Source organism: Haliaeetus leucocephalus, unplaced genomic scaffold (genome assembly GCF_000737465.1).
Source record: "Haliaeetus leucocephalus isolate CR32 unplaced genomic scaffold, Haliaeetus_leucocephalus-4.0 Scaffold517, whole genome shotgun sequence".
NCBI classification, from domain to species: Eukaryota; Metazoa; Chordata; class Aves; order Accipitriformes; family Accipitridae; genus Haliaeetus; species Haliaeetus leucocephalus.
This window is the reverse complement of record NW_010972953.1, coordinates 5,416,402-5,434,886: the sequence shown is the minus strand read 5'-3', so window position 1 is coordinate 5,434,886 and position 18,485 is coordinate 5,416,402. Positions and strand designations below refer to the sequence as shown.

Sequence of the window (18,485 nt, the reverse complement as noted above, 5' to 3'; positions counted from 1 at the left end):
TACAGCTCTTGAGTAAATCAGAACCAAGATCTGATGGTCACAAACATGGTGTTCTATGTTAGAGGAGGGAGTCTGTTGAGTTTCCCAGATTACCTTCAACTGTTACTTCAGTTTGATTGCACTTCTGATGTCTGAAAATGAATACATAAAATTGCCCTCAAGGCTGCAAGTTCTGAATCTCGGGGGGGAGGGGGGGGGAGATCAATTCCAAGTGAAATAAATTGGAGCTGAAGGGACTTGAGAGCTCTGAAAAATCAGATTGTTGGTATCACATCAGGCATTCAGAATCAGGACCTCCACCTTCTGGAAGTGTTGACAGTCTTCCCCTTCCTCCCCTCCTCCTCCTCCTCCATTTGTGCAGAAAAGTCTTCTACATGGGCTGTCAGACCTCGCTTTGGCTATGAGGAAAATGCTTCTGCCAGCAGATGTCAAGAGAACGTGGATGAACTTGCATGCTTGGAGTATTTTGAGATCGGTGGTTTACACTCCCATAAAACTGACATGGAATTGGGTCTTCTCACTTTCTAGGAGGTCCTTTGGATGATTATTTTGCAGTGGCCCAACTTTTGCCCTGTATTTAATCAAAGTCATTATACTTCTGCTTCTTAAAAGAACTTAACAGTGTATTGCCACAGGTTTTCTCTTAAACAGCAGTAATGTTCCTTTGCAGAAACAGCTTCACTTTTATTGATTCCTCATAATAGTAGAGAATCAACAAAGCACCACATTATTTATTAGACTGAAAGACACCAAATAATATTGTATTGTTTTATATTAGATGGACAAGTATAAGAGCACCAAGTACCACAGTTAGTGAGTCTGCTAGAAATGTTTAGCTGGAATATGATAACTAGCTGCACAGGAAGCCACTTCGGTCATAAGATGCCAAACACTTCCCCCCACCCCCGCCCCCACCCTGCCCTGCAGAAATGCCAAACGCTTACTTTTTTTGCTTTTGCTGTTTAATCCTTTTTTCCCTTCTCTTCCTGCTATATTCCAGTTCTTGCATGCACAATGAAATATATTTTTCCTTAATTCTCTTCAAAAAATTCTCAGGAAGGACAGATTGTTTCTGGAGGGTTTGTGTGGATTTCATATTAGCAAACATGCTATATTGAACTCCTTTGTGTAAAGGAAGATGCAGTTCTGATAGTAACACAGTTATGCATTTTCAGAACTTAGGAATGAGGGATATTGCCTTGAGTCTCTGGATGAAACTAGCGGTTGCCTCCATGGATCAGCCAGTCCTCAGCATCAGATCAGAGACTGTTAATAAAGATGCTTGTTGTTTTTGTAATGCAAACATGTTTTCTTGGGGCTGGGCTTCACCAGTTCATGTGGCTGCAGGTACGCCATGAAATTATTAAAGGAGGAAATAACAGCCTGCTGTCTTTACTGGTTTGAGCTGAATCAGAACTGTTAATTTGTATGCAGGAGTGTCACTACCCCAGAGACTAATCTGCTAATAAAAAATGACATTGGCACCCTTCCCCACCTCCAGCTGCGAGCTCTGCTTCGTGCTCGCTCTGCTGCTTAATGGCACGTAGAACTCTGGAGATGCTCCTTCCACTGACCTTCTGCTCATGATGCTGAGCTGTCCATTATCAGCCATAGCAAGGAACCCCTGGGATCTGCACTGTTGTGCTGCTGCTCTTCTGGCATTTGAGGAAAGTGATGGGTTTCTTCTCTAAACTGGATGTTCTCCTGCAGGAAACTTAGTCCACTTAGGATTATCATTTCTTTGAAATGAATTGTTTCTCTTGGTGCTGAAATAAAAATGATGCTCTGTCTCTTCAGGGCTGGAGAGGAAGAAGTGAGCTTTTTAGAAGCAAGTCCAGCATCTCTGAAGCTTTAAGAAATACAGGCTTCGGATAAAAAAGAGGGAAGAGGGGGAAGAACGTTTGGAATAAGGCTTTGATAGGCTGCTGGAGGCAGGATCCTGAGCCCAGGAAGCATGCAGGAGTAGAGGAAGAATGGTGCTTCTCAATGCAGTGAGGAGCCCTGCTTCAGAGGTGAAGCAAATGCTTTTAAACTGGGTTTAGCGAAGAGCGGATGGCTGAGAAAAGATCTCAAACTAATAAAGTGCTGTGAATAAAAGCTTTGGAGCAGAGGTTGCAAATGCAACCCACCTTTGACTTGTATCTTTCATTCTGGAGCTCAGTAGCTCCATATTGCAGACAGTAAAGAAGATCAAGGAGTGAGTAATCTAGAGCTATTTGCTCATCAGAAAGGTGATCTGTACAAATTTTTTTTTTTTTTTTTTTTTAATGCTTGGTTGCCTTTGCAGATTGGGACTAGTAAAAGATACACATTGAATTGACACTACTTGGCACACTTTAATAATTTTATCTGGAGCATTGAAGTGTTTCTTCATAGCCTAAGAAATTTTTTAAGCTTAAAGGATGAGAGTCTCTGAAGTCTGCCACATATCATTCCTTTTTCCATAGCTACCCCATGGTGTAAGCACTTTGCTCTGTGTCTAGAGAGGTTTTCTTGTTCTGCATCTGAATTTACTCTTGGCCTGTAGTAGGACAGGCGTTGTGTGTGCAGGATTGGTAGGTAGGTGCTGTGTTGGGAGCAAAGGATGGGTGTGCTAGCAGAACCTCCGTGGGAGGGTCACCTACCCCAGCAGCTGATGGAGGGTTTCTTAAGGGTCAAAACGTGGGGGAGCCAGGACTGGAGTTCAGATACTGTGACTCCTGGCTGTACTGGTACATGTCACCTACCCACCTGCGCTGCCTGTGGCTTCTGTTGGGTGTATGTCTAGGTTGTTTGGAAACAGTTGGTTTGGACTTGAGATCCTCCCCTCTGCCTTTGGGTCAGGGCCCCACTGTGGCTTTCACTAATAAGCCTGTGCAAGGAGGAGCTTATCAACTGAAGAAAGGCTGGTTATTCCTCTGTGTCTGCTGTTCTTCAACAGTATTGCCTCTGCCTATCCCCACATTCCTCTGCTCCTCTAGGAAGTTCATTTCCCACCAGACTGTCAAGTGTCATTGAAGAAGGTTTGAGAACTGCTTGGCCTCTTGCAGCTCCAGATGCTTGCTGCGTTTGTGCAGTCCCAGCTGTCGCTGTGCTCTGAGGTGTTTAAAGCCCAGCCAGCACCAGCTGGGGGATGTGTTGGACAAGTTCTCCACTGGAATGTGACCTTTCTGTCAACAGCTGGGTGATTCCTGCTTGCACTGAGATTTTAGGGAAGTTGCTGTAATACATGTAATTGTGCTTTGTTGGATGAATTTGAACTGTCAGAGCAGAGTTTTGGGCCTGCAGATTTCCGGGTTAAACTGCTTTTCTGGCGGTATTTATTCTGATGTGTTCACCAGAAGTCCAGGTTTTATAAGGGGAGCACATCCAAAGCAGGTGGAATTAACATTGCTTTCCTTTGTTGACAACAAAATGCATCGTTGGGGTTTTTTGGGGGCCTGTTGGTGGCATTTTGAGGAGGAGTTGTGTTGCGTGTTTCTCGCTTTTATTGTTACTTATTTTTAATGCTTTTTAATGTACATTCAGCCATTTCGTTTTGTCCCTTACCTAGTTGCTCCTCAGGGAATCCTATTCCTTCTGTCCCCCATCCTAGCCCTTTTACTACTGCTTATTTGCTTGCTTTCTTCTCTTACCTGCAGTTCCGTTTAAATGAGTTTGGATTGCTAGAAATCATTACTGAAGTAGAAGCAGAAGCCATAAAAACTCTTTCAGCCTCAGCAGTAAATGCCAGCCCAACCAGCTTTGCTCCTGCTGCTATCAACGCTTCCACTGCCTCTAGCACTGGTTTGGAAGGTGAGCTTTTTGCTGTGGAAGAGAATATACAGTTTCTGAAAAAGCTTCTAGAAACAGGTCTAACTGAAATGTGTGTTTTAGTAGAGTGGTGCTCCCTGGCGCAGCGTGTGGAGTGAGTCACTGTCTTATTTCGAATATTTTAGGAGTATTTAGAGTGAATGTAATTACTGCATAGTCATAACAGTACCTGGCACACGCATTGTGCTTGCCTTTGTGGAAGGTAAGTGTGGTTATATAAATGTTCTGGGCTAGATTTGTCGATGTAGTCAAACATCCCTCTCACGCTGAGTTTTAACTTACATCCTGGGATCTCTTTAAGTGGTGATTCTGGGAAGTTGGACCCCCTTCTTTCCAGGGTAGTGGATCATCAGTGACATCAGCGTTTCTCCATAACACCAGTGATTTACTTGTCATGACAGCAATTAAGTCTGCATCCACATTAAACTAAACTGCCTGTTTGGGGGCTTTGATACTGGAATGGTCTGGTCATATATACCTTATTAAATACTCTCAGCCTCCAGAACAGAGTGGCTGCACCCACTGGGCAGCATCTCAGCTCCATGCTAACTCCTGAATCATGCTTGGGAGTTGCTTGAGATGGTGCTAGGTGCCCTGGGCTAAGGATGCATGTGGCTGAGTTGCAGGACCTGGCACTGTTTGATTTACTCATATAGCTGTGCCTTAGCTGACTGCTCTCGGGAGTGATGGGAGTTTCCAGCGTTTTTCCTTTCTCTGGTTGCATGCATTACACAGCGTGGAGCATGAATGGATGACACAGAGTTGTGCTAAACTGGGATTCCTGGCTCAGGATGAATTCCCAGTAGTGTTAGTTATCTTTGCAAGAACATCCTGGAGAATCTCCTCTAACCTGGCTCATGCCAAGAGTTACACTATTAGCCATAAGAGTTTTGAGGTTTCCAAGGCTACTGTAATTGAAATTAGGGGAAAACTGAGTTTTAACAGGATAATACAAGCATATTACTGGACATGTGTTAAAGAATTTTCAGTCATGGGTTTCTCTAGGTTTGCTTTATGAACAACTCAGAGTTGGGCCACCACTGCAGTGAATGGCAACCTTCCAAAAATTTCTCAGTCTTATATACCCTTTTACTACCCATTATCCCAGTCCAAAGTCTTTGTAATTTTCCAGTTGATCTCGCTTCCCATGTTGTTATCATTCATCATCATCTTATCCGTTCTTCTTTTGTTCCGTCTGGTCATCATCGTGTGGGTTTTGAAGTCCGTCTTGGGTCAGTCATCTTCTCATCCCCTTTACTTTGAAGTCTCGTACCTACACAATTCTGAAAACTCTCTGGTTGTTCCATTAACTATTCCACATTTATCTTTGTAAGTTCTACATATTTTATTCACTCCCCAGCTACGCACCTGTATCTTGCTGATTTTTCATCTTTTGTTTCATCTGTCTCTACTGATTAGTTTGACTGGGTTTTAATCCGGTCCTGGATTGGGGCTATACAAGGCGGGCAGGCTGAGAACACTGTTCATGGCCTGTTGAGCAGCTCTGTTGCCATTAATAACCTTAACCCATTCTATATTAATTTCTAACAATCTTATAGTCCTAAATTTTCTAAAATCTTCTACAACATGCGCATCAATGTAATGGACAAGAAATATCTCAGTTCTTTGCAGACCTGTTCTTACTCTGTTTATCCAGAAATGAGTAGCTCAAAACAGAATATTTATATAACCTCTGAGCTCTTCATTCCAGACCACTCAGTTCAGCTGGCGAGCCTCACTTACGTTGGTAAATCACTAGTTTCCTCTGATTAAATTACTCACTGTTTCAGTAGAGCTCCCTCACAGATGTGCCTGAGTGTCTTCTGGAGGGTACTAATGGAGACCAGTGCTAGGGAGTGAGTAACGATTAAGTGCTCTCATCCCAAGAGTACCATTAGCCATCCAGCATAAGGTCATATTTTAAAAGATGCTCTTGGTTAAACGTGACAGCATGTGGTTGTGGCATAGGGAGCCTTTGATAGGTTTGCCTGATGCCTTGTACTGAAACATCTTCTTCTAAGGTGGTGGCAGGAGACTTGAGAATTAGCTTGGGACACACAGGCATCACAGGACAGCAGCTGGAGCTTATTCAGTGTCTCAATGTCTTCGACGTCACCAGTGCATCCTGGTGCAGTAATTTAAAGGACATTAACTCTTTGTATAAGGTCTGTGTTAGCGATGCTGGATCCCTAGTCAAGGCAGAGCTACATCATGGAAGTCATACATCCCTATGGAGGGAATTTCTTCTTTGAGGAGAGAACGATCTCTCATCTTGTTGCCTGCCTGGACAAGCGTCTGCCAGTTGGTTTTCCCCAGGATTTTGATGGAACTATTTCTGGGTTTTGGTAGGAAGGCTTTGTACCTGTCTTCCCTGCTGGCTTTTCTCATCTCAAATTTCATTGTAAGCTCTGCAGGTTCACTTACACTTACAGGCATTCACTTACACTCCTGCTGATTGTGGGTCATTCTCCTCATCTGCACAAGCTGAGGAGATGTCAATCTATGAGGTGAAGAACTGGCTTTTACATGGACACCTCAGCATTAAGAATTTTTCACACCCTTTTTGTCCAAGTGTATTCCATAGATCAGTGTGACTTCTAATTGAGCAGAGCTCTTCAAGCACTCTTGGTTCTTGCAAGTTTTCCCTGTTTTGTCTTTTCCCTGCCTGGAATCATTGGTCCCCAATGGCACAGCGAGAGGCTTTAAGTTGTGATACAAGCAGGCATGCGTGCACTCTCTGCGTAGGCAGTCTGTCTGCCCAATTCCAGCCAGAACCATCTGACATCCATATTGGGCTATAGGGAGCAATCAAATATAAATGAAAAATGTCAGTCGTCTTAGCAGAATGAGTACAAGTACTGGTAAGGAGACTATGAAAATGGCTTTAAACAAAAAGCAAAGTGACTCATATCTCAGCGTTCTGGATTGTGTGGTTTGTTGTGTTTTTTCTCTTTTTCTTTTAAAGCATTTAATGGTGCATTCAAAAATGGGTTATCAAACCAGTGCACACAAACGGTGCCACTAAATGCAGAATAGGAACGATGTATACGTAGGAGTACAATTTGCACGTCAGATTACTTGAGCAAAGTATGCATTGGGATAGTGCAGGTGCCTGGTAATGGGTATCACTGTAATTGTGTTTTGTTAAAATATTAAACATAAACTAATTTGCATTAGGAAGAACTCAAATCATAGGAGAAAGTAAAAATAAATGATATATTGGAGTTATTCCTTACATTTTCATGCTTTCATTCAGATGAAAAATTGATATAGATCCCTTGCTAGATACAGAAATAATTGTTTCTAATCTCCCATCAATAATGTGCTGGTTTTAGAGGCTGCCTATGAAGGATTTTCATATGTACAAAGTACATAAAGGTGAAAATTTTTAAAGTTAACCAGTTGTATTAAAATTATCCAAACACGATGGACTTGTTTGACATTTGTCTTTCAAGTTAGAGGGTTACTAGGAATAAAGAAGTATAAAAAGATTTGTAACTGTGTCCTGGTTATAGCCTTGAGTTTATATCCTCCTTTATCACTTTTATGGGGGCAGGGTTTCTCCAGAATTAAAATATTACTGATAAAAGGGGTTTTTTCTTTAATGAGGTGGTACACTCTTTCTATGTGCCAGCACACAGATAATAATTACTTCCTTCACCATGGGATACTGAGGGTCACTTAATGAAAGTTTGTAAAGGACTTTGACAGAACTAGTTGCATGAAAGGTGTTTTAACATTTTAATTTAATAGTTTCCTTTTTCTTTGCTTCCGCAGTGCCCAGAGAACACGTGCCCTGCTCTGATTTCCAAACCTGTGAGCAAATGGATTGCTTTGAGAATGGAAAGTTTTGTACTCAAATGGGCTCCCAGCAGCACAGGTAAAGAAACCCCAGCTTCCTCCTGTTCTGTGTTTAAAAACGTTTAAAGAGAACACTGTGTTAGAGAAGTGTTGCTGTGAGTAGAGTGAAATCCTCAGAGCAAGTGTTACCATGGCATGGCTGAGGCAGTGCCACCTGTACAACTCTGCTGATGACCTTTCTGTTACCCTTGAGCTTCCCATGCCCGAGAGAGGAAAGATCCTCTCTAGAGCTCTGTCCTCATTTCTCTTCCCAGCCTGAGGAAACACTGGTTGTGTGCTTGATGCCTCAGTTCCCCGTCCTACTACAAATAAGGATGATACCTTAACTTTCTGTAGAGTTGTAAAAAGGCAAAATTAAAAACCTTCTCAAGCTGCTCTGGTGGTGAGAGCTGTGCTGGTACTTTGGGGTGCTTTTAAAAGATACATATCTGGCAAATCCTGCAGACACGATTCACTTATTTAGGTTCTCAGCCCAGGCGTCCTCGTTCTTCTGAAGAGGTACAGAGACACTGGGAATACTTCAGGAGTATTGTTGCACATTTAATTTGATTTTGTTTTCAATTTTGGATGTTTAGTGATACCAGAGACATTGCAGATGATTACAGAAACAGGGGAAATAGTAGAAATCTTAATACCAGCAGTGGCTGTCAGGTGAATGAGGCTGACAGACCTGTCAAACGTCTCAGAAGGAAGAGAAGACTGCTTCTGGAGTCTGAGGATGACGAGGAAAATGCAGATGAGGATGAGGTAAATGAGGCTGCATGTATTTTCTTTAAAGAGAACTGTGAAAAGCAGGGAGAATTCTGTGTCTCAGATTTCACTGTGTGATGCAAACTGTGCTGAGGGAGGTTGTTCTGTACCCATGAGAATGGTCTGGGTCTGGTCCTCGTTTACATCAGTAATGAGAATATCTGTTCTGAAGTCTGATTAGTCATAAGGGTGAATAGCTCATGTGAAGTCAAGGTCAAGATTTCAGACTGTAACTTTATAGGTGTAGTTATAGCCCTGTGCACCAAGTGTATTTCACAGTAATAAAACCACATGCCCCCCAAAATACTTTCTCTAACTACAGTCAAGTACTGTTACGTGATATTGAAGATTAGTGTCAAACTGCAGAGTTTGATTGCTTTTTATTAGGTGCTTGCATGCACACTCACTACACTACTAGAAACCTGTATTAATGGCGGATGAATAGAAGTACCTCAGTCCTGACCTGATCTTTTCCTAACTTTTGTTAAGCATCTCACTCCCTTTAGGGGCCCTTCTTTGTGCAAGCCTGCACACTGCTACTGTGTGCATAGTGTCTTAGGCCTGAACCATTTTATTTATATTCACATATTGCACATGCTTTTGTAATGCAGAGATGCTGGGGTAGGTGTTCGTTGGAAATGCAAGCTGAAACTTCTGATGTCATGAACAGTTTAACTCATCTTGTTGCTCAGCTTTTCTGTGATGTGTGTAAGATGTTTTAAAGTACGTCTGTTTTCAGAAGAACTTGCATTCTGTCTCTTCCCCCTTATCCTACTTGTTTGAAACTGCCCCCCTGTCTCTTCTGGGGCATGTTTGGCAGGCAGCTTTGCATTTCAGATTTTGCCCTTTTTGGTTTGTTTTGAGAAATGACAACCCTGGGTGAATTACATGAATTTGAAAACCACATAGAAGAAATGTGAATGGCAATCTGGCTCGGAGTGTGACACAGGGAGACCACATTTTCTGGGGTGCTCATCTATGACAGTAGTTACTTGAACCTTCCTTCAGGGCTTCATAAATGATTTTTTTTCTGTATCCGTTCCCTGGCATAGATGGACATAAGAACCTCTGAAAGGAAAACGAAAATGGAGCATTACAGTAAGGTTGCTTACATGAGCAGTAAATCCTGCATTGCAGAAAGCAAATCCTGTGTATTGTAATGGAGATTTTGGGCCCGTGCTGCTCTTCAGTAGCCATATTTAAATGAACTTTAATAGCATATATTAAATAATTTGTAAAGGACTTTGGGATACTGCAGGATCAAGTTATATATGTAACATACCCTACTAATGTTCTTGCAGGGTTATTCAAAAGAAAATAATGCTAGCTAATAGTCCTGTTAGTTACATGTTACATCCTTATTGTACCTGCATTGTGAGATGATCAAAGAGGGAGGAAAAAACAATATTGCTAAACTTTTTTTTAACATATCTGTGTCTAGGAGAAGAATAAATCAAATAATATGAAAAGCCGCAGAAACACTAAACCAATAAAACAAGGTGAGCTAAGCTCATAGTCTCTTTTCTTTAATGTTTATAGATTTTTTTACTAGCTATTATAAAATGAATAATAGTAAACAGGAGAGGAAAGGACAGTAGAGCTCATTTCACATTCAGAATAGCTTATTAGGTACATAACCCTCTTACCACAGCCAGTCTTCTGAAATGTATTAGCAAGAATGGACTAGATTTGCCTGCACGATAGGCACAGTATAGAGGATCTGGAAGGAGACAGCCTGATCCAAAGCTCACTGAAGACAATAAGAATCTTTTTTCCATTGACTTTGGAGAGCTTCATAGCCACAGACTACACATGCTAAATAGAAAATAAGTTGGAAACAACCTGTGATTGATTATAGAATATGGGTTAAATTTATTATATACCTTAAAGGAGTTAGCATATGTAAACTGGGGGGAGATTTTTCATATGCATTTAAAATGTAATTTTCTGTGTGTATGACCGTGGTCCTACTAGAATGAATCCAAGCACCTACCCAAGTTGTTGTTTTCATCATCTGTGTACTGGTAGCTGCCTCTCTAGTAGCGGCATTGTGGTATTAGCAGGTTATAAATATATGTGTATATATATAAAAAAATCTTGTGAACCGAAAAAAAATTCACTTGGTTTTTCATCTGCTTTGTTTTAGGTTTATTTCAGCTGCAATTATATGCCTCTCTGTGCTGTCTTTTAGTTTGTATCTAACCCCTTATTCCTCTGTGAAATATAAGGAGAAGGAATTATTTTCCACAATTTTAAGTTATTATATCTTGTCCAAACTTTACGGTGGCAACTTTCCATGGGCAGCATGCCAGCAATCCGGGTGCCACAATTCATTTGACCTGTGATATAATAATTTTTTTCTTAATGAGAAATGAGCACGGTTTTCCTACTGCTGGAATTCATGCCTTTCCTCAAAAGTTGGGTAACACTGCCTCCTTTGAGGTACAACAGCAAAACAGTGTTGGTGTGTACAAGGGAGGAGAAAGAGAAGAGAGGGCAGAGTGGGAGGTGTCTGAGAGAAACATTCATTTTTCTCTTTGTTTTTGATTGCTTAGTTGTTCCTGGAAAGAAGAAGGTATGGAACTGGGTTTCCTACTTAGAAGAGGAACGGATGCCAGCTGCTCCCCTAAAACTGTTCAGAGAGGTTGGCAGCTTTTTCAACTCTCTTGCTATGTTTTTCTCAGGCAACAGAACAGTATTACTAACTCAGTGGAGGTAGGATTGGAGACTACCCTCAAGCCAGCAGTTACATTTATGAGTTGTTTTGGTGTGAGCAGGCAGTAAAACCCCCACATGTTTGTTTCCAGCCCTGAAGCACTGTGGAAACAAGCATCTGCCCTGTGAGTCTCATCCCAAACCAGGGTGTAAAAAATGCTGGTTGAATCTCACTCACAAATAAACAATGACTGTTTCGATCTGCTTTGGGTAGCTCTGGATAAATGGGCTGTTAGGCAATCTCCAAGTAGAGTTGGAGAGGGACAGCTTAATGTCTTTCATATGTCCTCTGCTTCATCTGTGGTTGTACAACACCCCTTTCAGCCTTCCTCTGTAGAAAACTGCAAGTCAGTTAGGTCTGTGAATGTTGTAGATTGTCTCAGTGAGAAGCGACTGTTACGAGGGAAGGTGGAAGTTGTGTTCATTCATAGTCTGATGCATTGAAGGTGGGAGAGGGTGAGTTTAGCCTTGGTGAAGCTGCTTCTGCATTCCAGTGTACCAGCCCACATTAAAAGTTCAGCTCCCAGTGAGCTCTTCAAAGCCAAGGGCTGTTGGCACCTTACAGAGTGAGATGAGAAGTAAAGTCAAGCAACTGCAATGGATGCAATAAGCCATTTGCAATTCCAATTCGGATTTCTTTTAAGCCTTTACTGTACTTCACATGTTTAATTTGGATTAAGACTGCAAATGAAAAACACAAAAGTTTTTTGGAATGACTGTGTAAATTGGCTCCAGATCAACCATGCATTGTCCCTTTTACCATTTGAAGATGAGAAGTTACCTTTTGGGAAAGTCTGGACTACTGACCTCATGCTGACACAGGCAAAATGATTTTAGCTTTCCTGGCTCTTTGTTTCTGCCAGCCCTCCTACAGTGGGCTGTGAAGGGGATTCTTTTGTGTTTGAATAGAGCTCATTTCTGCATCTGCTGAAAGATTTGTTCATCGCTAATTGCAGCAGGCTTGTGGTTTAGTGTTTTTGAGAGATTAATTAGAATAACAAGTAAATCTGAAATATGATGATCATGCCATTATTGATCTCTGTACCTGCATCTGTCTGTTAAAGCAGCAATCATTTAGTGATAGAATTTTCTTCTCTGAGTTGAAAATTTGAAGCCTTAAGTATATCTGATGACTGCTCTGCAATAGATTTTGTCTTTAGGAATTAAAAACAAATGTTTCCTTCTTCCCCCTCAGTATCAGTCATTCCCACAAGGCCGAAATGGATTTAAAGTTGGAATGAAATTGGAAGGGCTGGATCCTGAACACCCCTCTCGATTTTGTGTTCTCACAGTGGCTGAGGTAGTTGCTCTTCCTATCTTTGATTCTAAAAGTCCCATGTACATTTACGATTTTTTTCAATAAAAAGTATAAACATAGTAATAGTACTTTAATTAATTAATGGTTACGAGGAGTTCAAGGTGACACTAAAAGAATAGTGTTATGTGGTTAAGGAGCTATGCCTGAAATCCTACTGTCAGATTTTTGCGATTGTAACTCACAATAGGAAACCTATTAATTGCATGCAATGGATAAATATTAAAAAGAACAGTGCAATTAGGTCTTAAGTCTTGCATATATAAGCAATTTGAAATGCACTTATGCCTCCAATTTTGTGAAATCTCTGTTGATCTGATATAGACATAAATGTTCTCAGGCTGCATTTGTACTCCAGTTATTGCTGCACAGGAATGTGTGCATGAGTATGGAATAGGAGGCCAGTGAAGTTACACCAACCCATGTTATTTTCAACTGTTGGAAGTGAGGAAAGAGGAGCATGGAAACTGGGAAACATAAATGATGAGAAATAAAACTAGACTTTTGAGAAATAAATGAGAACTTATATTTACTTTTATCCATACATCCAAATACAGAAAGAGTGCTTGATTAGTGTTTTTCTTTAACTCCTTTATGACCCTTTATGATAATCAGAGCTCCCCTGCTTATTATAGGTACAAGGATACAGAATGCGATTACACTTTGATGGTTATCCAGAGTGTTACGACTTCTGGGTTAATGTTGATTCCTCAGACATCCATCCCGTTGGCTGGTGTGAAAAAACAAGTCATAAGTTGCTCCCTCCTAAAGGTATGAAAAAAAAAAAATAGAATGGTGTACAAGAAACCATAAATTCTACTAAGAACTAGTTGTCCTGGCTCTGCATGTTTCATTTTTAGTGTGATTTCATTGTGGAACTCAATCTGAGTGGCTTAAAGGGAAGAGGTGTAACTAAAATAGTGAATCATAAAAGAACAAAACAGCTTCCTTTTGATATTCCCAAAGATTGACATTGTTAGTCAAATTAGAAACTCTTTATTGGATGAGCATATAAAGCAAGGAGTCTCTTTGGGGTTCAGAACTTGCTTCTTTCCTGCATTCAATTTCCTAGAAACATGTGAAGGTTGAGATTAATGATTGGACATTATACTGAAAAAGAGAGAGATGTTTTAGCTGAAATGGATAATCCCTGAAGATTGTAGAAGGGCAGTTATCATGCAAAGTTCATATTCTTCCCAGGTAATTTCCATTTCTGAAAAACCAATCTGAATGTAACGGGGCTGTGTAAAACAAATCTTTTTATCTCTCTTTCTAGGTTTCAAGGAGGGAGAATTTAATTGGACTTCCTATTTGAAGAATTGCAAAGCTCAAGCAGCTCCAAAAAACCTTTTTAAGACCCTCAGCACTGTAAGTGGTGATATTGAATACAAGATGTTTCAAATAGGTCTGATGCTAAGTGAGTTTTGACCAGAATATTTACGTGTTTTTAATATGTTCATGTAAGAGGTACAACCATGGTACAATCAGATGCAAGCTATTTCCTGCTGTGATTTATTTTTAAGATGGGAAACTAGTACAATTTTTCTTCCTTTCCCCAGTCACTGGCTTTCCAGAGAGAGAATTTGTATTTCCCTTTCTCCTTAATACTGAGGGAAAAGATTTACTCTACCATTTATTAAATATATTACAACAGTCTGTTTTGCTGTGTCCCTACAGTCAAGATATTTGTGTCACTTTCCTCTAATTTAATCATTTCCAAAATAATTTCTGGTTTCCAGCAGCATACTCATGTGCGCCATGGGATTCATTATGAGGCTATGGATCTTGAGCATTTTTCATCCTTCACCCACTGTTGCTTTCTTTTTGGTTGTTAGCCTCAGTTCCTGTATAACACACACTCCCATTTTACGTCAGTCAGATGACACAAAGTCCACGGTGCGGCAGATTTGATGCTGCAGATGGACAGGGCACTGACTTCAGTATGATCAGGGCCCAACTGTGCAGCTCTGCTCTGCTTCCGACCAAGTCACCTATTTTCCTTGAAGACTCTCTAACTTTTCCACTAAGACGACAGTACCTGCAATGCTCACGCTTATCCTCAGCCAATACTCATCACTGCAAGGCATGTGCATCTTAGCCTTTGCGTCTGTATTGCTGTGTACCTGGAGATTTTGGTATTCAAGCTACATCAGCTCTTTTTTAGAAATAGTAACAATCATTGCCAGAACACATGGAAATCTTGTCTGTAGACCTCTTGCTAGTAACTATAGTGTGTTTTGGTCTGTGGGTTTCAGGGTTACAACCTGGAACAAAAGCGTTTATAAGGGTAATTTAAATGGCCTGACCTAGAAGTGGCTGATTTCCTTTTCCTGATGTCCTCTTCTTCAGCCTGTCACACCCTCTGGCTTTCGTCTGGGAATGAAACTAGAGGCAGTGGACAAGAAGAATCCGTCACTGATGTGTGTCGCAACCATCACGGACATGGTGGATAACCGCCTGCTCATTCATTTTGATAACTGGGATGAGAGTTATGACTACTGGTAAAGAGATTCTATTTCTAATATATATATGCAAGTAGATGGTGGTTTATTTCACTCTTCCAGTAAGGGTAATATCTAATATTTTAAACGTAGTCACTGGAGTTGGGATCTTAAATGAGTTTTCAAGCATCTGAATAATTAATTTGGGTTTTTACAAAGAGCCAGTTGCCCAGTAGCTTCCCCTGCTGTCTGAGTGCTCATCAGTTGGCTCAGTGCAAAACCAGTAGGGTTGGCTTGAACTACTTGTGAAGCATTCTAGGTAAAAAGCGTTTGAGGTAATGAAACTGGCTGACTTGGGTCAGATCAGGGAATGTTCATGTTATCCGTTCCTCTGGCAGAGCTGAAGGAAGAGTAAGCTCCACTAGTGACACCACCTGGAATTAGTAACATCCTCTCCTCCAGGACTAGTAGTGGGTGTTGGCATGTCTCTCTGCAGACTTACATTTGGAAGCAGGCAGTACCTAAGTCAGTAAAAATCTTTTACATTTGCTTCTGTGGAGTTTGGCTAATGCCCTTTGAAAATAAAAATTATGTCCAACATTTAGGCTTTTAAGTCCTGACCTGCACTACAGTTGTTCTGCATCTGAGAATCTTGATCCCCTGCCGTCATGTTGGGGCCAGGTGGAATATTAGTCAAGGAAACATTTTACCTTTTTGGTCTGTGTTTTCCAACCTACATGAACAGCCTAACTTTATCTATGAAAGCAACACAGGACACATGCTTATCAAAATAGCACTGGTTCGATCAGTATTCTGTGTTCTCTCCCCCATCTCCTTTTGTTTGTTTTTCTCAGAATAGGCACCTGTTTGGTGGCAAGTGGGTCTTTTCTTTCTTTGCCGTAAATACGTCACACAGAGCTTTGTAACGCCAGTGTTTCCATTTGCAGGACTTGAGATCTTGTTCCTTTACCATTTTAGCCTGTGAAGCTTTATTTCCACACTGTGTTTTGTCTGGAATTTGAAAATTTTAATGGGAAACACAAGCAAACAAAGCTTTAAAGTACAGGTTGGCTGAAAACACACAGTTTTTTTCCCTCGATCTGAAAGACTGCTTTGGTCCCTTCCTCGGAGCAGATGTGACAAAAGGGGCTGTCTCAAATTGGCCTGTCGTCTCCTTCAGGGACTCAGAAGATCTAAACATCCAATAAAATTGGGAACCAGGCAGACTACCACTAGGTTTCAGCTAGAATGAATGGATAATGTGCAGTTCTTGGCAAAGACCTTAAAAGTAATTTCCCCTTCTTCTACAGTAATGGTATTTCAGTTAGGGATGAAGGTTTGTTTTTTGTTTCTTTGCTTCCTTTGCATTTTAGCTTGGATGATCTATGTCCAGGCTGAACTGTGGTTGGTATGGTCCATGGGGGGAAGCTTGTTGTTGTTGTTTTTTTTAAAGCACCGGACATTCTTCTTTGTATTTCCCTGTATTTTGAGGCAGCTTGAACGCCTTGAAAACTTGATGTTATAAATTCTAACGAGGTAATGCTTGTCTTTTACACCATGATCACACCCACTGACAGCATCTGCTAACCCAGCAAAGGCATATCAGACAGCATTTGAAATTCTGCTTTTCTTTTTGCTTTAAAATTGACTGGTGCCAACTTTCCCTCTTTATTCAGGTGTGAAGCTAGCAGCCCATATATTCGTCCTGTTGGCTACTGCCAAGAAACTGGAACCCCACTGACAACACCACCTGGTATGTAGAAAGTGAGACTTTATTTCCTGCCTCAGTCAAAAAAACTACAAGTTTTATCTTCCACATAATTATGTATTTGCAAGTTACAGGTTCCATTCAGTACTCTCTTCTCTACTGACTGAACAACATTATTGTTCATACTTCTTGCCACTGCATTTTATTTTACTTCATAGCTCTTTCAAAAAATGGAACAGGGTTTGGTAATTTGTAATTGAATTTGATTTCAGAAGGGAAAGAACTTTGAAGTATTTGCAGCATTTCCTTTAAGGTGAGCTGGAGGAAAGAGGAATCAGTATCATGATTTCGTAGATGATAAGGTGGAATTTCTGGAAATGAAGGAGTAACTGAAGCCACATCTCTTTCTGCTGCATTGGAATTCAGTAAATGAAGAGAATGTTGGCAAATGAAAAAGGACAGAACGTACAGGAAAATCAGTGTTGTTTTCAGGCCTTGGAAGTGCTCATTCACCTTAAAAATAACAAATATAAGAAAATTATGTCTGCTGTTGGCTAGACTGACAGCCCTGGAACAAGAATTTCTGTAATTACTGTGTATCAAGTTTAGCAGAGTGGATGGCACTACAAGATCCCTCTGCATTGGAGGAATTAGCCTCTGTGCCTTTGCTGCAGATGCAAAAGAGGTTGTAAATGCTTACTCTTCAGCAACACCACATCTGTTCCTGCTCCTGGAACGTGCAACAAGGCCATGGCATGCAGTTCCTCTACTCATAACATGATTGCTTGTGGCCCCAGCAGAATCTGCAGTCAATTCTCATTTCTCTGCTGAGAGATTTACATGCAGCAATTTGCAGACTGTCCTGTGTGTTTAGTCATTGCACCCTCCTGCCAAAAGGAGACAATACTGAGGCTAAAAAATGCTGAAATGAGATGGGAAAAAAGTAGAACAGTTTCTTAAATGTAGTTGCCAGGGAGAAACATCCCATTGTTGTTAGAGTAGCACACCCATGTAGATGTTTTGAGATTATGGTAATGGCAATGGAGCTTTTTATCTCCAGACTGCTAGTTTTACTCAGCTATGGGTGAGTAGGTAGCAGGAGATGAGAAGTTTCTACAATCTTGCAGGCACTCACACATAGAATAGTTAATAAAATAGGAAATTAATTTAGTGATGCCATTGCACATCACTGAATCCTCTGACTAGCTCTTAATTGGCAGCTTTCTCTAGAGAATAAGCATTGATTAAGCTGTACAGAAATGAATTCTTCAGGTTTTTCTGGTCAGGCTTAAAGCCCTATGTAGAAGCTGGGGAAACTTGCAGTGCTGCTCTGTGTGCTGTAAGTGGTGTGTATGAATAAACAGACCACTTTCCAGCGCTATCCATTGTAAGTAAGTGCTAAATTAACATAATAACTATGTGTTACATCGCTGCTTTTCTGTTGTTTGTAACAATAAATGTGGGGGTTTTTTACTTAAATGTTAATTTTCTGGTTTTTTCAGGATACAAGGATTCCAAAGCCTTCTCATGGGAGAAGTACTTGGAAGAAACTAATTCTCAGGCAGCCCCAGCAAGAGCATTCAAACTGGTTGGTGAATCTCTCTGATTGTCCTAGTTCAGGAGGGTAGGGGAAACTGCTGTTACCTACCGTTTCTTGCTAGATGCTTTATTTGATGGTGGTTCACCATGTCTGTGCCAAGAGGGTGGAACTGGGTTTTTTTACTTTAAGATCATCTCTCACTGCTGCTAAAACAAAACACACAGCAGACTACAAGATTATTTTTTTTTTAAAATGCCATGAAAAGCTGTCTTGGAAAGGATTTTTGACTAAACATCTTCACTTGCGCCATTAGTAGATTTAAGGGAAGAGCCTTCAGTCCACACAGATAATTGTAGCTTTCAG

General features: G+C 40.8%; 1 protein-coding gene across 3 annotated transcripts in view; it reads left to right on the top strand.

The window, feature by feature from the left end:
- Positions 1 to 7,586: 7,586 nt before the first annotated feature.
- The window catches only part of LOC104837222 (lethal(3)malignant brain tumor-like protein 3), a 30,107-nt gene continuing 19,208 nt past the window's right edge, over positions 7,587 to 18,485 (top strand). Inside the window, exons 1-10 of one of the 3 annotated variants that reach the window (XM_010576226.1) lie at positions 7,587 to 7,672; positions 8,229 to 8,400; positions 9,845 to 9,902; positions 10,959 to 11,047; positions 12,314 to 12,418; positions 13,069 to 13,204; positions 13,710 to 13,801; positions 14,783 to 14,934; positions 16,551 to 16,627; positions 18,085 to 18,170. In XM_010576226.1, coding sequence (XP_010574528.1) covers positions 7,617 to 7,672; positions 8,229 to 8,400; positions 9,845 to 9,902; positions 10,959 to 11,047; positions 12,314 to 12,418; positions 13,069 to 13,204; positions 13,710 to 13,801; positions 14,783 to 14,934; positions 16,551 to 16,627; positions 18,085 to 18,170 — 1,023 coding nt within the window. In that variant the 5' untranslated portion in view covers positions 7,587 to 7,616. Of the gene's footprint in view, positions 7,673 to 8,228; positions 8,401 to 9,844; positions 9,903 to 10,958; positions 11,048 to 12,313; positions 12,419 to 13,068; positions 13,205 to 13,709; positions 13,802 to 14,782; positions 14,935 to 16,550; positions 16,628 to 18,084; positions 18,171 to 18,485 lie in introns of those variants that run through there. The other 2 variants (XM_010576227.1, XM_010576228.1) reach the window with 2 other exon arrangements.